We start from the raw sequence: 19,985 nt of genomic DNA on the forward strand, positions 1-19,985 counted from the left end.
TAAATTGCGCGCTCAATAACATTTTATATGCTCAAAATGTTTCATTGCGTGCTCAGGATAGAGGCACAAAATAACGCCATAAAACGTCTGAGGCAATTTAGTGGACCAATCCCGAGTAACTGAATTTGACTTATATAAAATATATAGGCTGCAACATGAAACTGATAAAACAGAGTCGTTTTTTAGAGTAAATCGTGTGCTGCTCAGTTGGTAGCATGAAAGGTCTTCTCTACTGAGGACCTGAAGGCTATAAATGAGAGGCATGAGTGAAACCAACGCTTGCTGATCCTATTCATAAGAAGCCACACATTAGTGCGCTAGGTCATGTTATTGCTAAAACAATCCTGCATGCTGACTCCCTCTTGAGTCCTTTCTCATAATTAACTGCTTATCACACTCATCACCTGGCTGAATAACTCTTCCATTCTCTACACATTGCCAGTCTGTTGGCATGTGCTTTACAATAAAGAGTGGGGGCCCAGCTATCTGCACAGAAAACCTTGGCCCTACATCACACTTGGGTATCTAAAAACAAACAGACATCATGAACAATAATAAAGCAAATATGAAGTATAATCCATAAAAGAAAGTCATTGATCAATTTTACCACTATTACTTTTTACCATTATTTTTCATGTTATTTTAAGGTGGACACCTTTTTTTTCTTTTTGAATATGTCTCCAACATGTCTGAGTTTGGCAGTAACAGATAACATGTAACAGAAATTAAGTTTACAAAAAGAAATGCCTATAATCAGATTACATCAAAAGAAGAAGTTATTTTCTTTTTCAGTCAGTTGTGTTAGTTGGGATGTAAATATTGTTTGTTTTTGTTTTGAGGGTTAATTGATAATTGAGTTTTAATTCAAATTTAAACAAAATGGAAGATGATCATCCTGGCCTTCGATAAAAAACAGCAGCAACAAAAATATACAAAAAATATATTTTTAAAATATATTTTTGAAAGGGTAATGTGATTTGAAGAACTATTGCAGACATTGCAGATTCACATCGAAAGTGAAAGAAAAAAGCATATTTGTAGATTTTTTTTTTGGTTCAATACGGTCTTTGAATGATTTTGAAATAAGCAAGATTATGACAAAAGTTTTAAAATAACAGTTTTTTTTGTAATTCAATAAAGTCATTTAAGTAATGAAAATGACATGTAATTAATATTCGGTCACTACTACTTCAGACCTGGACGTAAAAATAAAGTGCATGATTTTTTACATTGCATCTGTAAAAAATAGTTATCAAACATGGCAATACTTTACTTAAAGGTAGGGTAGGTAAGAATGGAGAAACCAGCTCGAGTGCGCTAGAATTTGAAACTACGCAGCCCAAAAAAATCTGCCACTTCCTTACAGAGCCCCTCCTCCAACACACACGAACATGAGGGCACGAGATAAGTTTGTGCACGAGATGGAAGGCTGACAGGCAGGTAGGCCGGCTAAAATAACTGGACTTGCTTTTTACAGCGCCACGGCTTCCACGGATTAATTTTTTTAATGTATTTATTGTCAAAGCATTTAATGTGTTCATTGCAATCGGGATGTTAAAGGTCCCATGTCATGGCCATTTCTACTGATCATAATTCCATTGTTGAGGTATACAAAAATAAATGTATATCGTGCAAACGTCACTAAACCCGAAATACGTCACTATACCCAAGAAGTAAACAATGGAAAAAGAGAAATCTCCAACGAGGCGTTCTGGGGCAGCAGACAGGTACTTTCTGTGTTAGAGTTGTATTCGCTACAGGGTGTACTTTGAGGGTTTGTGACTCTGCAGATGGTTAACATCTGGGGTGGGGAACCTTTTTCTTCTCAAGGGCCATTTCAATTTTTTCAACATCCTCCGAGGGCCGTACACATTATTGACCTCTGCTTAAAAATACTAAAATCACAGCCCATTCATTTCGCCTTTCTTTCATGCTGTGCAAAGAAAAAGCAACCTCTTCCAGATATCTTACCATGACTCGTGCATGCATTCACGTGCGCGGTGTGGCATGACCACCAAAACAGAAAGTATATGGACTCAGGATATGTGCAAATGTATTTAGTTTCCTATCCATATGGACATGATTTAAGTGGGGGGGGATCTAACCTCCTCCAGGGGGGTCCGGGGGCATGCTCCTCCGGGAAGATTTTTTTTTAGTTAAAAGCATCAATCTGGTGCACTTTGAGAGCAAAATTAGGAGATCTATGGATACATCTCTCAACATCCATATGAAACAGAACTGTAAGCAGATTTATTTTTTCTTTATGGATATTTTACAAATCACTCTCCTCTCAAACTGTCTTCTTGTTTATTAATAACAACTTTTATTTACTGTCATATAGTATTTTATACCTGTTTATTTTATTCTCTTGTTTTTTTTATAACTATAATGATCATATAAAGGTGTGCCTTTACCTCACTTGTTGGAGAAAAAGCTTCTTATATTCGTTAGCATAGCTAGCTAACCAGATGCTAATAACAACAAAGTTATTGACTGTATGATCAGTATGACAGATGAACAGATCGCCACTGGGCTTACAACTTAAGACACATCCACGAAAAAACTGCGGCATGTGTACGGCTCCTTATGGGTACTGCAATTTTTGGAAGTGCTAAAGCGACGTTCTGATGCTCTCCGTCAGAACTGCACCCCTGTCAGAAGAGACATATACCACGTGATGACACGTAAGGCTCGTGTTGTGTTCAAGGACCCTGACCATGGCCAGGAAAAACAGGCACTCGCTTTTTTCTTTTTTCTAGATTTCTTTAATTTTTTTCTTTTTTGCGTGTGCTTATAAATTACCCCGAGCGCCGTACCAAATGGTCTCGCGGGCCGTATATGGCCCGGGGGCCGGAAGTTCCCCACTCCTGGTTTAAAGCCTGCCGTGTTTAATAATTAATCTCGTCGTTTTGAGAAATGTTGTGAGATTAAAGACGCGAAGAAGCGCTTGAGGAAGTGTTTACGGTGGCTTCTCGTGAAAGAAGCCCGTTTATCGTTTTAAGTCTGGGGGTTTGTACTTCTTTCTTCATAACACACGTGTGTTGACGATGTCTGTCATGTTACATAGGATATTGCGACCCGCGTTGAAACAGGCTCAGCTGCTGTCAGCAGTCAAAAACAAGCAGCCACTGTGGAGGCACGAGACGCTGGTCCGCGTGAGCTCTGCGTGCGATGCAACTATTCGGTCACTCGAAGACTGTCTCGGTGAGTTAGTGCAACACGATTAATACATACTGTGGGGCAAAACTCGAGGGGGAAAATGTACTCAGATCTTGTACTTTAGTAAACGTAGAAGTACCTGAGTGTAGGAATACTCTGCTATAAGTAAAAGTCTTGCATTTAAAATATGACTCAAGTAAAAGTAGAAAAGTATTGGCATCAACATATACTTAAAGTACCAAAAGTTGAGTACTCATGCAGATTCATAATAAAACGTAACATATGTTTATATTGTAATTATTGATGCATTAATGTGTTTATCAAAGCTGGTAAAGGTTTGTAGTTTTAATGACTTTGTATACTGCAGGGTAGAATGTGAATTTCACTTCAGGTGTCTAAAGTGTTATTTAAGTGTTGATTATATTTCACATCATTAATTTCAATCTGCAAAGTAACTAAAGGTATTCAATTAAAAGTACAATCTGAATTGTAATGGAATAGAAGGACAAAGTAGCAAAACATTGAAATACTCAAGTGAACCACAAGTACCTCAAAATGTTACTTCAGTACAGTCCTTGAGTAAATGTACTTATTTAATTTACAACACTGGGCAAAACTCAACATTAAACTCATGCTTATGAAACCCCCAGAGGTCAACTATGGAGGGGCGCCGATGCGGTTCAACTACGTGTGGCTGAGGGATCACTGCCGCTCTGACGCTTCATACAACTCCAGCACTAACCAGAGGAACCTGGACACTGCGAGTATAGACCTCTCCATCCGCCCTGACAACACAACTGTGCAAGATGGCCATCTGGTCCTCACCTGTGAGTACAGTTCTACCAAACCAAACATCTCAAAATACAAGTCTGGTCAGGAAAAGCATGTCCAAAGTGTTTTAAATCATTTTCAAGTTATGTGGCAGTGTTTACGCCTCATCCAAAGTAAATGCACTGAAGCCCTTCGTAATATATCAATATTATATGGATTTTGTGATATGAGACTAGGTATGGTCTTATATTTTGATATAGTTAGATGCCAGTATGGGTGGTCTCTAATTGGTTTTAAAGGCAGCATTCAAGTAAAGTCATTCGTAATAATTTCTGCACCCTACAATATCGTTGTAATATTGATATTGAGGTTTTTGGACAAAAATATTGTGATATTTTAATTTCTCTATATTGCCCAGCTTTAAGGCATTTTAATGACACTGTAATGAAGTTATTACACTAGGGTAGATGCCAAACAAGCACAAGACCAAGACTCCCAGGGGCCCCAGTCAGATATATACCTGGTCCACTGATGCATTGCACCTTTGTTACAGGAACAGGTCAAATACCATCTAAGGTAGTAATGCAGTATTGCATAATCTTGGGGTCTTGTGTCAAACGCTGCATATATTTGAGTTCACTTTGAGCTCATATAGTGCATGTTCTTGGTTATAAATTGTGTTTAATGAAGAGGCCCCAAACTAACCTGGCCTAACCTCGGACCTCACAAAACAATTAAACAAAATCACCAAGGAACTAAACTATGAAACATGGCATTTACAACATGTAACCTTAGGTCAGATTCAATGATTTACCTTAAGTTGACTAATAAAGTGCATCTTGAAAGTCTCAGTGTTCAGTCACACTTAATGTTATATTTTGAATATTTCCATAGTTTTACCTTGCAACTGCAGCCCTAAATGAAGAGGAACTGAAGCGGTAATCTAACAGACTCCATTGACAAAAACATGCATTTTACCCATAGACTGTATATATACATTATTTTTACCCTGCAGAACACAGAAAGTGCAAGTCACATGCTGCCCTGACCTGGTGATTTGTTTCTGTTATGCATGACTTTTGTGTTTAAACAGCAATCCATATTCCCCAAAGTCACACAATAACACAAAACAAGCAACCGACCATACAAGTAACCTCTGTGTTCTGCAAGGGAAAATCAATGTGTTTGTCAATGGAATGGCAAATAACAGCCACTGAAAGTATATCATACACATAAACGGATATTGGCTAAAATACATTTTGCTGCAGCCCCGGTCCACAGCAGTACATTGCTTTAATTTCGTGCTGGTACTCCTTTCCGTTTTCCTGAATTGAGCGTTTGTCTACTGCCACCGTTAACTCTAGCTAATACACTGAAAATGAAAAGGTATTTTTATATTACTCGCTTCAAACAGTCCTAACTATCCATTTGGAAGAGAGGATATTGCTGTAAAGATTCAAAAATAGAGCATACCATCATCACATATAATGTAAAGTTCTCTTCACATGGAAGAATTTGACTTTTTCCTCTGTGATGGCATTCTTCTTATAGTGTAAAGATTCATTCTGTTGTCAGTAAATCCTTAGGGTGTGGTCAGGTAATGAAAGGGGACAGATAAAAAGATATGAATGGTTAAATAAATCTTTATGTACTCTGATTTATTTTCACTTATAAATCTCTCAGTTAACGGTGATTTGCAACATCTTTTACTGACTGGCACAGTGAACATTTGGCTTTGAGAGACTCATTATATCACTGGCATTAAAATGGTCTTAAAATGAAAATATGAACAATCTTTCTGGGTCAATATATCGTCTAACAAAAGTGGTTATCCTGACAGGCCTATGGCAAGCACACAATATGGAAAGGGAGATAGCACCACTATAAGCTTTTAATAGCATAGCAGTGCAGTAAGAACCTGGCAGCTTATAGATGCCCATGCTCTCTGGCTGTGGGCGTCTGTCTGGCTTATGCCACTCGGGGTTGTCCTTAAGATGGACTGATGCCTCCCTGTGGGCTGCTTGGCCGTTACAGGTTTTTTTATTTATGCACAAGAGTGGCACTGAATCTTACATAAACTGACAAATGGGTAGCTGTCAGCCCAGAGACAGTGGATGATGCATACACTCCTGTGGGCACACTGGCATACACACAGTGTGGCGCTGCATATTCAAGGTCAGCTGAGTCTGGGTGAGCTCATCCTATCCATCAACATCTGCCCTCACAGACTTGATTTGCTAAATGCTCAATCTCAACGGTGCAAAGGCCCCCATGGATACTCAGGTTGCATGCAGATCGTATCTTTCTGCTGTATGTGTACATAAACCACAGATGACAAGCTTTTTATGAGCTTTTCTGTAATCCTTTACGACCTGATGTACCACAGTACATAGGTTAATGTGAGACTACTTGACAAAAGGAGAGGACAGAGATTTGAGCCAAGAGATTATACTCAAGATGATAAAAATACTTGAGTTACTTTAACGTCTCCATCATTTTCATCTTATTGTGTGCATTTTACACAGCAAAAAGTTTACTCGCACACAAAGTGGCAAGTGGTACTTTTTCTTAAACTTATCATTATGGAGTTAAAGTTGATTGAACAATGTAATGGCTAAGAATGACTCAATCAACCTATAAAGGCCAGTATCATAAAGAAATAAACCAGGAATGTAACTCAAATAAAACAGCCGCTGAGGCCCCAGTTAGCGGTTCTTACGCAGTGTCAATGATCCAAGTCCAGGCAAGAGTCCTTTCTGTGCATTTTATTCCTATAATAATTGTTTCCCTGTGCCTTTCCCCTGGCCTCCTACTACTTGCCCTGGTAAAAACCATATGCCATACTGGTGCTCTACTCCCACCACCCCCTGTCTCCAATATATAAAATTTGTTGAATTATGAATTGTAATATATTAATTTGTTACTTAATACTCTTATACTAATCACTTCCTGTATTCCCGTGATAAAAGGGACATGCGCAATAAAACGTGTCACTTCCGGTTGAAGCAAAGCCGACGGTGTATGTGTGTATTTATTCCTCTGTCACGTTAAACTACGTTCACGGTATTCCTGCCCTAAGATCATGGCATCGTTAACAGGTTATGGGCACAGGAGGGACCATTGAAGCCGGTGGAACCGTTTGTGTTTCGACGGAGATGAGAAGAACTACGAGTTATGGGAGACAAACTTTTTGGGTCACCTGCGACTGCTAGGATTGAAGGCTGTCATCCTAGAGGAGCCAGGTGAAGATGATGAGGCTGATGTTCAGAAAAACGAAGAAGCCTATGCAGAATTGATCCAGGTACTGGACGATAAAAGCCTTTCACTGATCTTGAGGGAAGCAGCGAACAACGGAAGAAAAGCGTTGCAAATATTAAGGGACCACTGGGAAAGGGAAACCACGGGTGATCAGCCTCTACACTGAACTAACGTCGCTGCAGAAAGCCGCTAATGAGAGCATCACTAACAATATTATTCGTGCCGAAACGGCAATTACAGCACTGAGAAATGCTGAAGAAACTCTTAGCGACGGGCTGCTGATAGCCATGATTTTAAAGGGACTACCAATCTGTTTTAGGCCGTTTACCATCCACATTACACAAGGGGATGAGAAGCTAACTTTTGGTGAGTTCAAAACAAAGTTGAGGAGCTATGAAAGCACAGAAAAATACAATGCCAACTTGAGTGAGGAATCTGATAATATTATGAAAGCGAGTGGCTGGGTGAAGTGGAGCGATGGCCCCGATATCACCTGCTACAACTGCGGTCAGAAAGGGCAACGGGCTCGTGAGTCTCGAAGTGCGAGTAGCAGCAACAGCAAAGACCAGAGACAGTTGTGCAGTTTTTGCAAAAATTCCACACACATACAGTGGGGCAAAAAAGTATTTAGTCAGCCACCAATTGTGCAAGTTCTTCCACTTAAAAAGATGAGAGAGGCCTGTAATTTTCATCCTAGGTACACCTCAACTATGAGAGACAGAATGGGGGGGAAAAATCCAGAAAATCACATTGTAGGATTTTAAAAGAATTTATTTGCAAATTATGGTGGGAAATAAGTATTTGGTCAATAACAAAAGTTCATCTCAATACTTTGTTATATACCCTTTGTTGGCAATGACAGAGGTCGAACGTTTTCTGTAAGTCTTCACAAGGTTTTCACACACTGTTGCTGGTATTTTGGCCCATTCCTCCATTCAGATCTCCTCTAGAGCAGTGATGTTTTGGGGCTGTCGCTGGGCAACACAGACTTTCAACTCCCTCCAAAGATTTTCTATGGTGTTGAGATCTGGAGACTGGCTAGGCCACTCCAGGACCTTGAAATGCTTCTTACGAAGCCACTCCTTCGTTGCCCGGGCGGTGTGTTTGGGATCATTGTCATGCTGAAAGACCCAGCCACGTTTCATCTTCAATGCCCTTGCTGATGGAAGGAGGTTGTCACTCAAAATCTCACGATACATGGCCCCATTCATTCTTTCCTTTACACGGATCAGTTGTCCTGGTCCCTTTGCAGAAAAACAGCCCCAAAGCATGATGTTTCCACCCCCATGTTTCACAGTAGGTATGGTGTTCTTTGGATGCAACTCAGCATTCTTTCTCCTCCAAACACGTCTAGTTGAGTTTTTACCAAAAAGTTCTATTTTGGTTTCATCTGACCATATGACATTCTCCCAATCCTCTTCTGGATCATCTAAATGCTCTCTAGCAAACTTCAGACGGGCCTGGACATGTACTGGCTTAAGCAGAGGGACACGTCTGGCACTGCAGGATTTGAGTCCCTGGCGGCATAGTGTGTTACTGATGGTAGCCTTTGTTACTTTGGTCCCAGCTCTCTGCAGGTCATTGACTAGGTCCCCCCGTGTGGTTCTGGGATTTTTATTCACTGTTCTTGTGATCATTTTGACCCCACGGGGTGAGATCTTGCGTGGAGCCCCAGATCGAGGGAGATTATCATTGGTCTTGTATGTCTTCCATTTTCTAATAATTGCTCCCACAGTTGATTTCTTCCCACCAAGCTGCTTACCTATTGCAGATTCATTCTTCCCAGCCTGGTGCAGGTCTACAATTTTGTGTCTGGTGTCCTTTTTTTTTTCATATGTATTTTTATTGGGAAACATGAGAAAAAACAACAATGAAGTAGCAGTCGTCAAACATGTATGAAATCCCCCCCTTTTTTTTTTTTTTTTTTTTTTTATCAGGAACAGGATAAGGGAATGATAATGAAAACAAAAGGAAATAAAATACAAATAATAACCCACCCAAAACTGGACAAGAGTCATTAAGAAAAAATAAATAAATAAAAAGACTTAGCACAGATACAATTGTTTGATGCTCGACACACACAGCTCAACATACAATATCATTGATAGGACTATCAGTTACATTCCAGGGAAGTGAGAGAGTCAATGTAAGTGAGTACCGGATTCCACCTTTTAAGGAAATTATCAGACGAGCCTCGTAGTGTATATTTGATTTTCTCTAGATGGAGAAAAGACAACAAATCTTCAAACCAGGAAGATGCGGAGGGTGGGTTTGGGTCTTTCCACTGAAGCAATATACGTCTACGGGCTATAAGAGAGGCGAAAGCTATAACATCACTCTGGTTTCTAGTCAGCATGGTCAAATCTTCAGGTACACCAAAAATAGCAATGTGAGGACTGGGTGACAATGAAATATTGAGAGCCTTAGATACAGTGTCGAAAAACACAGACCAAAATGTAGCCAATTTCGAGCAAGAGTAGAACATGTGAGTATGATCGGCAATTGACGAAGAACATCTATCACAGATATCACTTGAGCCTGGAAATAATTTAGAAAGTTTTGCTTTGGTGAAATGTATTCGATGCAAAACCTTGAACTGAATCAGAGTCAGTCGGGCACAAGAGGACGTAGAATTTACTCTTTTAAAAGCAATTTCCCACCATTCATCTGTGAGGTCAAGCCCAAGTTCCCTCTCCCACTTGCCCACAGCCCCAGCAAGTGGAGAGGTCCCAGCCGATATAATGAGGTCATATAGTACAGTTATACTACCACTTAACTTATTAAGTGAGAGGATGTCATCCATCAAGGAATTAGCAGTCAATAGTGGGAATGAAGCAAAGTGAGTACGGGCACAGTCCCGTGCTTGGAGAAATCGAAACAGACTAGAATGTGGCAGATCAAACTTATTACGAATATCCTCAAAAGTTGCGAATGTCCCGTCAATGTATAGGTTAGAAAAAACTACTATGCCCTTTCTTTTCCACAATGCAAAGGTTGTGTCAAATTTGGGTGGGGTAAACAAGTGATTATTAAGGATGGGGCTATGGGGAGAGGGAGAGGAGAGTTTAAAGTGCTGCCTGAATTGTTTCCAAATTTTTAAAGACGATATAACAATTGGGTTTGAGGTATATTTGGAGGGGCAAGATGCAAGAGGGGCACAAAGCAGAGCAGACAGAGAGGTTGCATGACAACTAAGAGCTTCCATTAGGCACCAATCAGCATCAGAGGAACTATGCCAAAGACGTAATTTCTGGATGTTGGCTGCCCAATAATAAAATAGGAGGTTCGGTAGAGATAAGCCACCATCTTTGTTACGTCTCTGAAGAGTAGTCCTGCGTGCCCTTGGAGTCTTACCAGCCCAGATAAAAACAGAGATCATCCCATCTAGCTTATTGAAAAACTGTTTTGGTAAAAAAATTGGCAGACATTGGAAAAGAAAAAGAAATCTTGGTAAAATGTTCATCTTAATAGATTGAATCCTACCAAACAAAGAAAGAGGGAGGGTACCCCATCGTTGTAAATCCACCTTTATATCTGTGACTAGCTTAGAGAAGTTTGTTTCATGAAGGGAAGCAAGACTGCGAGTTATAGTTACACCCAAATACCGGAAACTCGTAGGAGCCAGGTGGAAAGGTAGGGCATGAGCTGGGATGCGAGTAGCTACTTCATTTACAGGGAAACACTCACTCTTGTCAAAATTTACCTTATAGCCTGAAAATGACCCAAAACTATTTAGGAGTTGCAGAATGTCACCAATACAGTTGACTGGATCTGAGATATAGAGTAAAAGGTCATCAGCATATAGCGAGACCCGGTGATCCAACCCAGCCCTGCGCATGCCTGTGAAAAGTGGAGATGACCTCAGAGCAATGGCAAGGGGCTCTATTGCCAAGGCAAATAATAAGGGGGAAATTGGACAGCCCTGCCGGGTGCCCCTCGTCAAGGGGAAGAATTTAGACAGTTGAGAATTTGTTTTTACGCTAGCAGTAGGGTTAGTATACAAAAGCCTAATCCATGACACAAACCGAGATCCAAAACCAAATTTATGAAGTGTAAAGAATAAATAGTCCCACTCCACCCGATCAAAAGCCTTCTCTGCGTCTAATGAGACAATCATCTCAGCATCTGGTGAGACTGCAGGGGAAAGCACAATATTAAGTAACCGTCTGATGTTAGAAGATAATTGACGACCCCTGATAAAGCCAGTCTGGTCTTCAGAGACAATACCTGGTAAACACGGGTCCAGGCGGTTCGCCAGCACCTTAGCAAGAAGTTTGACATCCGCGTTCAAGAGACTTATAGGTCTCCAGCTACTACAATCTTCTGCTTTTTTGCCTTTTTTGAGAATAAGGGAGATTGAGGCTTGTCTTAGTGTTGGGGGTAGAGTACCATTTTTCAGGGAATCATTAAACATATCTAATAAAAGGGGAGCTAACTGGGCCGAGAACTTTTTATAAAAATCTACAGGAAAACCATCCGGGCCTGGGGCCTTGTTATTTTGCATCTTCCTAAGACTGCCAGTTATCTCCTCTAGAGACAGAGGGTCGTCCAAGCTATCACGCGTGAGAGTATCAATATTAGAGATATCCAGAGTGTGTCTGGTGTCCTTTGACAGCTCTTTGGTCTTGGCCATAGTGGAAATTGGAGTGTGACTGTTTGAGGTTGTGGACAGGTGTCTTTTATACTGATAACGAGTTCAAACAGGTGCCATTAATACAGTTAACGAGTGGAGAACAGAGTTGGCTCTTAAAGAAGAGGTTACAGGTCTGTGAGAGCCAGAAATCTTGTTTGTTTGTAGGTGACCAAATACTTATTTTCCACCATAATTTGCAAATAAATTCTTTAAAAATCAGACAATGTGATTCTCCGGATTTTTTTTTCTCATTTTGTCTCTCATAGTTGAGGTATACCTAGGATGAAGATTACAGGCTTCTCTCATCTTTTTAAGTGGGATAACTTGCACAATTGGTGGCTGACTTTTTTGCCCCACTGTAGATGCAAACTGCAGACGCAAAAAGAGAGACAATGCTAAACAATCAACTGACGTTGAGGACCACTCATTTGTTTTTAAAGTACGTGACAGTCCAGTAACCGGAGTTACACATAAAGGGCTGATGGTCGACACCGGAGCAACGTCACACATAATAACAAACATTGACAAGTTTAAAAGGTTCGATTAGACACCGAGTGCCCCAATCACCCAGTGCCAAAATACACCTTCAAAAATAAAAGCATAAAACTACTTTAACTAACTTAAATAATAACAATTAATAATAATACATTTACTGTAAACAAAAACAACCAGAAAATAAATGTTTAACTTTTCAATAATATAAATCAAAATATAGCAAAGTAGTTCCCTATAAACCAATTTCCCAGCGGACAAATAGCCTTATGACATTTCACTCTTGTTTTCACTGGAATGTAAAAATTCGCATTCAATTCTTGGACAAATTACTCTGCAGTAGTCACGGGTATTAACTGGCTCGTTCTTGAGAAACATATGTGTGGGCAAACTCATTTAAGACACATTTCTAATGTAACGCTATGCAAGGTCAATATATATAATAAATAAAATCTAAAGAAATGTTGACGATATTCAAAATGTTTTATTTTCTCTCTTTAAAGCCACAACTCTAACGGCCCGTCTACACTACAGGCATCAAAAAATCTTGAAGCTGGGCGTGTCTGAAGCTTGGCGATTTTTTGCGAGCAACGCGACCAACAACCAATCACATGAATCTCCCGCCCCCGACATACAAAGCAATAGCAATGTTAAAACGAAGTAAACTGGATATAAACTCTCCAATTAGGCGAAAAACCTACCAGTTTCACCCACTGTCTCTGCCACCTCCCTCCATGCCTGGTTCCTCCGGTTTGTATCCCGGTAAATAGTTCTGGTCCTAAAGAACCGCGTGATTTGCTGTGGTCTGGCTCTCCCAGCTTGCACGCGGTTTGATTGGCTGCGCTTGCACTGGCGGGATTTGCATAAACGGGATTTGATTGGCTGATGCCAAGCATCGAGCCTCAAAAGTTGAACATTTTTCAACTTTTGATGCCGATAGATGCTCGTGGTGCTTGCAAAGCCATGCCATGCTCCCCACAATGCAGTTCGGCGAAGATTAAAAATCTTCTACGTCACCCCATTCAAGTGAATGGGCGAAGCATCGAAAGCATTTTTTGATGCCTGTAGTGTAGACGGGCCGTAATTGTACCTTGCTGATCTTTGTAAAACCCACTACATTTAAACTCAACAGAAACAAAATAAAACTCTGGTTAAACCTATATTAAAAACCGTAACATTTTCACCCGACTCCACATTTGTTTGCTGTCCCCTTTGTCTAATGCAGTGGTTCTCAACCTTTTTACACCAAGTACCACCTGACAAAAGAGTTGGCTCTCCAAGTACCACCATATGACCAATGTTAAAATACAGTCTATGCACGGTTCATGCAGGACTCGGAGGCAAATGTATTCATAATAACATTATTTGTTGTCAGCCACAGCTACATGTACAAAGGGCAGTCTCTCTCTCTCTCTCTCTCTCTCTCTCTCTCTCTCTCTCTCTCTCTCTCTCTCTCTCTCTCTCACACACACCAAGTGAGAATATAAAGAACAAAATAATAACTTGTTCTCACACAACAAATGTCAACTGTACATACATGTCATTAACTATACCAAAGTGTGAATGTAGGCCTCCTGCAACAACCTACATAGTAACAGAAAATGTCCTCTTGGGAATTCAGTTCCACAATAATAATGAAGCCTCCAGGAGGCTAATAGCTGGTTTCTTGTGCATATCACTTTGTGTTGCTGGCGGAGCCTGCGCTTGTACTCGGTTGATGACTGTCCTCCCCCTCATTCACTTTCGCTGGTAATATTCTCCTCTGTACCTCTCTTCCGAATACCTCCCGTTTTGAGCCACATTTTTAACATCATTCAGCTTTCTTCTTTCCTTAACTTGCTTGCAACGTTCGCTAATTGTTCGCTGGTAGTTTGGTCGTCATTAGCAACGCCAGAAATACATTTAAAAATGTTTCGTTTCTAAATCTAAAAACAACAATAGCCTATTAGAACTTATTTAAACCACAGTTTCAATTATCTCAAGCTTATTTTCATTCATTGTAGTATTTAGATAGTATTATTTATTTTTTAATTAATGTAATTCAATCAAGCCTCAAACTGATGGCACATATCTATAGCCTGTTTTAAATTGAAATTGTCTGAGGTCCTTACCACCAGCTGCTCTTGCAGTAATAAGTAGTGTAGCTTACTTACCGTCTCAAATGCGCACAATGTAGTGACTGCTTTTCGCCTTTTTCTTGACTTAGTTGTCTGTGTTATGTGTAAGAACATGTAACGTTGCTGCCTTCTTGGCCAGGTCAGCATTGTAAATAAGATTTTGTCTCAATATTTTCATCTGGTTAAATAAAGGTTTACATTTTTTTTTTTTTAATATGTCAGATTCCTCCACGTACCACTAGTGGGAGCTGGCGTACCACCAGTGGTACGCGTACCACAGGTTGAGAACCACTGGTCTAATGCTTATCTCGTTTTATCAGCACTGTAAAGCCTCTTCGAGCACCTGAAAAAGCGCTTGGAAATTAAATGTATTACTATTATATTAATAATGCCTTTCTCTGACTTCAAATGTGACACACCAGTAAATAAAATATCAAGGTTGTCTATTACCACTTTAACCTTTCCTTAGTAATTGATTTCGATGAGTCAAACTCAGCTCATGCATAGCATTTAAAGCTAGGGTAGGAATGCTTAATGAAGCCAGCAAGAGTACATTTTTTTAAATGACCCAACCTAAGAACCCAGCGTTATTGCCTACTCTTTTCCAAAGAAAGTATTAAACAGCATTAGCTTCAAAAGTCTAGCAAAAAACGCGGCAAGTTAGCAACACTGAAAACCAGTGACAAAAATTAATATACACTGAAAAAACGTAATGTATTATGTCAACACAATTCACATAGCTGTATTAGGTTAGTTGGAAGCAACAATATTAAGTTCAACGTTATTCAACTTAATACTATTGCTTTCAACTAACCTAATACAGTTATGTGCAATTTGTTGACATAATACATGTAATTAAAGTCATATGTTTCAGTCTTTTCAGTGTAAACAACCAACATGACTATTGTAAGCTTTAACAACTTTCAAGGTAGCCTCTTCTGGAAGACTCCAGTGAATGGGCAGGTAAACTGACTGAGCATGAATTAGCTGGTAGGTAATAAGGCAGATTCTCTTGTGGCGGCCAGTTACTGGATCTACGTGATGTTAAGAGTTTTTCAACACAAATGTTTCTAAAACACACTACTCATACTTGCCTAATGTTATTTTAAGTGTACCTAATGTTTTCCCATTTCTGTATCCCAGGGCCAGGAGGTCATGTCTCAAAGTACAGCCTTAGCTGGCTAGCTGAGAACAGCTACGAAGAAAATAAGCAAAGCACCATCCAGCCACGCATCCTCTGGAATTCAGACACCTACAAAAAGGCCAACATACCCTCTGCAAAATGGGAAAGCTTTATGAGTTGTGACGATGAAGTAAAGAACTTTCTTCAAAACTATCTTCTGTATGGGATCGCTTTTGTAGATGATGTCCCTGCTACAGTCGAAGCCACTGAGGCAGTCACCCAGAGAGTCAGTCTTATCAGGTATTAGGTACTTTATTTTTGCCTTTTCTTGTGAATGTTATCTTAGAAATAACATTCTGAAGCATCTATGCTGCGCTAACAATTTGACTTTGTGTTTTTTTGTGTAACTGATACAAAAGGGAGACTACATATGGAAGAATGTGGTGTTTTACATCAGATTTTTCCAGAGGAGATAGTGCCTATAGCCAGCTGGGCCTGGACCGTCACACTGACACCTCCTACTTTCAGGAACCTTGTGGGTACGTACAGCAGGGATTAGCTCATATATCTTAAAAACAAAGCCCAAGAAAGTCTAATTTTTTACCGCTGATTGCTGATACAGAATCCAGGTTTTCCACTGCCTCAATCATGAAGGAACTGGGGGAAGGACACTGCTTGTGGATGGGTTCTACGCCGCTGAAAAAGTTCGCCAGCAGTCTCCTGAAAACTTTGAGCTGCTTACCAAAGTGCCTATCAGACACGAGTACATTGAAAAGTCTGAAAACCACCGCAACTACATGACAGGCATCGGCCCTGTACTCAACGTCTATCCTTGGAACGATCAAATGTACCTGATTCGGTATGTTGGTGCTAAAGTATAACCACATTTTACTCATGTTTGTGCAGAAGTGGATCAATTTCATTGTTTTAATGTAGAGGTAAAGCTTCATATGTCTCACTATTGAATTACTCATATTTTCCCGTGCCTTAATACTAGACAAACTTTAAAGAAACCTCTGTAGTCATTTGTATTGTTATTTTTCTACTGTGTTCTTTCAGGAAATATTAAATTGTTGTCTCCTTTCTCCAACAGATACAACAACTATGACCGATCAGTGATAAACATAGTGCCCCACGACCTTGTTCGACGATGGTACGTGGCACATCGAGAGCTGACAAATGAACTGAGGAGACCAGAGAATGAGCTGTGGGTGAAACTGACTCCGGGAAAAGTAAGACCGCTGTTGGTTTGCAATTTGGTCATAAACAACTAAACTTGCTGTTTCTTGATATTTTCTTATGCCTTGTGTGCTTTCTCAAGTTTGATGAACTTGCCGTATTTCATGTAATTGCTTTTTATTAGCAATATAATCTAAGGATTCTTTGACTCTTTTCTTCGTTAGGTGATTTTCATTGACAACTGGCGGGTCCTGCATGGGAGGGACTCTTTCACCGGCCTGAGGCAGCTGTGCGGATGCTACCTGACCAGAGATGATGTCCTGAGTTCTGCACGCGTCTTTGGTCTGCAGGCCTGATCCTGGACATCAAGACCTCTTCACCGCTGTGCCTTATCAGTTAGCCTATACAAGTTAGAGTAAAGATGACCCAGGTCCTTTCTGAGAGAGAGAGATGGAGAAACGCGATTCAAGCCGAATCATCAAGTCAGTTGCTACAAAGTTGACCTCAACCCAACTTTGTAACAACCTTCAGGATAGGCGATTAATTTACCTAATTTACCTGGCTATCAATTGCCTGTTTTGATGGTTGGTACTCCAAGGTAAATGTATGTTTTATTGTTTAATACAATTTAACTGGTTTCTGATTAGTCTACCCTATATCAATTAAGGTATTACAACTATAGGTTGAGGTAGTTTTTACATTTCCACTGAGAGCCTTCTGAATCCAGTCACAGTCCTGCTGCATGTTTTAGGCAGTACTCACCCTTGTTTGTTATTTTTGCAATAAATGTTTGATTGTTGTTGTGTTTTTGAATGTCTCCTGAATCACACTTGAAACTGTTAAAAGTTCTCAAACGGCTTGATATTGTTTTATCAATACATCATATGATCACATTAAATGGAGTATAGAAGAAAGTAATTAAGACAGTAATGTTAACCATCAGACTTTATCAATTCAGTCATAGGTGCCAATCTATGCTTCTGTCAGTTGGATCTCAAAACTGCAGAATGCCTGCAACAACCATAGCTTAATATACTGATTTGGAAGAAGCAGTAAAACACAAACATTTAACAGCAAATTAAATCAACATCAACCATTGACATGCACACATTATCACCAAATACTCACAGGGATTGGAGAGCAAAAGTTTAGCAACCAATACGCAACATGAAACCCAGAAAGTAATAATCAATGCCACCAAATAGAAGGCTCAAATGAACATAAATCATTGGTTAACTGGACATTCTGACACCATCCTGACGGTGAGACATGCTGACAGAGCATGCTAGCACCATCCATTAATGCAATACAAGCTATGTATATGCTACCGCGGCCCGCCCATTGATAATCCCATCAGTTGTAATATGCTTTCCAACACATTACACATGCAAAGAAAGCATACAAGCACACAGTAATTACTGTCAATTTACCATCAACACAAAGCTGCTAAATATTAAAAAATGTAATTGTTTTTCACTCACCAATGACTTCACTTCTTTACAATGAATGTAGAAGTTAGATTATAAAATTAAGTCTATTCTGCCCCGACTGTACCTTTGCCGCAGTTCTAGGCCTTCTCACTGGGTGATGGGCCTGGAATCAGCACTTATGATTAGATAAGTTACAACATATCAGCACCAAACAATAGCAATAGCTAAGGGAATATCAGTTGTTTTATGTACTTTTGACTTGATGGCACAAGATGAGAAGTTAAGCATCACCAGAGCTACAAGTCATCCTCTGGACCATGAGAATATCATGGCAATCCTTCCAGGAGTTGTGGAGAAATTCTAGTCTGGAGCAAAATAACATGAGTAACAAGTTACAATTTTTTGCCAGAAAGCTGCATCCAAATTTCAATTATAGGGTTATTCTATTTTACAGAAATTAGGAGTGTTCCTACAGCGTTGCGAGTTGTCTTATTTGAACATGAGTTTTAGAACTGTCAAAACAAATTCATTAATAAATATCTTTCAATTAGCAAACTTAAAGTTATCTCCAAATTATGAGAACATTGACGGCCAGTATTTTAGTTAGTTTTTATTTATTATTTGAGACCTATATCATATGAAGTTTTCCTCTTAATTCAATTTTTCCACCTCTGTAAAACAAATCAAAAGTCTTGGAGCCAGACTGCTACTTGTTACAAGAGCCATAAGTGGGTAACGCTGCTCGACTTCACACATCTTTCTTGGTAGGGTGATGATGTGTTGGGTTAGTGTGAAACTGTCACTGAATTCATCTGAATAAAGCGGAGCAAGTTGGCTCCATAAATAACACAAGCAGCTCAGTTAAAGGGAACATATTGAAGGTCTCTGTGCTTCCTTTGTACTTGCCAAATGATTTTAGAGCTTTGAACACTAGCTTCAAATTGACAGAGGGGTAGCCATGTTGATATGAATTCAAGGTATTTGGTTGAAAGAGCAGTATTAGCTTATATTAATGAGGAAATTCCTTCACAAACTGTTTGCTAGGAAAGACAAACCTTTTCTCACATCCAGTTTTCTTCATGGATAAAATAATTGCACCATTATTATATGAATACTGTATATATAAGTAGACATGTTGTCATGCAAGCAATTACCTGTCAGAGTTTGAGTCCTTTGTGGAAGCCATCTTGTGTAACAGGAAGCAGGCCTCAACAGCAGTAGTTTAGTTAAGAAAATGTTTCATATTTGTGGTTCACTTGTCAACTCTTACTAGAGTAATGTCTCCTGATAGGCCAGTTTGAACTGAAAAGGTTCAATATCTGATATCTGGGTGAAGCAGTTTGAATAATGTTTTTTTTCTTTGTATTTTGAAGGCTGTAAGTGAAAGCTCTCTATAGTTCCAACACGCCACCCTGCCAGCAAGATTCTTCCATGTGTCTGTAGTACAAAATGCATACAATTGATCTGCAGATGTAAACAGAGAGAGAGGGACTCATTGATTTCTCGCATTTACTTTTCCAGCTGGATTAAAGTATTCCCCAGTGAACTTGTTGATATATGTATTGACAGTATATATCTGTATATTGATCCCCCCCCCCTATCAGGCAAACTATAAATCACTTGAAAATAAGGTTCTCTGTTAACCTTCACCTTGAAGGACTGTATATAGAGCATATGATGTTTTGTTACCAGGTCACAAAGAGCTCTAGATGCTTCTCCCTGTGTGAGCAGCTAAACATATTTTAGACCCCTGTGAGAATGCAGTGCTAAAGGGCAGCCCCTGTAGCTACATGGATTAAGTTATATTTCAGTCATCTGACCCC

The 19,985-nt window shown here is 39.7% G+C and overlaps 1 protein-coding gene across 1 annotated transcript; it reads left to right on the forward strand.

Moving 5' to 3' along the window:
* The first annotated feature begins 2,775 nt into the window (after window positions 1-2,775).
* tmlhe (trimethyllysine hydroxylase, epsilon) lies at window positions 2,776-17,531 on the forward strand. The gene is made up of 7 exons (XM_079651628.1): window positions 2,776-3,204; window positions 3,810-3,986; window positions 15,574-15,853; window positions 15,973-16,092; window positions 16,176-16,412; window positions 16,647-16,785; window positions 16,957-17,531. Exons 1-7 carry the CDS (start codon window positions 3,048-3,050, stop codon window positions 17,086-17,088), a joined length of 1,242 nt encoding a protein of 413 aa, XP_079507754.1. The 5' UTR covers window positions 2,776-3,047; the 3' UTR covers window positions 17,089-17,531.
* Window positions 17,532-19,985: the final 2,454 nt, after the last annotated feature.

Source organism: Notothenia rossii (genome assembly GCF_949606895.1).
Source record: "Notothenia rossii genome assembly, chromosome: 9".
Classification (NCBI taxonomy): domain Eukaryota; kingdom Metazoa; phylum Chordata; class Actinopteri; order Perciformes; family Nototheniidae; genus Notothenia; species Notothenia rossii.

Excerpts from the sequence above, each read along its gene's own strand:
- tmlhe (XM_079651628.1), top strand. The coding sequence starts at position 3,048 with ATGTCTGTCATGTTACATAGGATATTGCGACCCGCGTTGAAACAGGCT. Across the intron at positions 3,205-3,809 it reads GTCACTCGAAGACTGTCTCG|AGGTCAACTATGGAGGGGCG; the intron begins GTGAGTTAGTGC and ends TGAAACCCCCAG. Across the intron at positions 3,987-15,573 it reads TGGCCATCTGGTCCTCACCT|GGCCAGGAGGTCATGTCTCA; the intron begins GTGAGTACAGTT and ends TCTGTATCCCAG.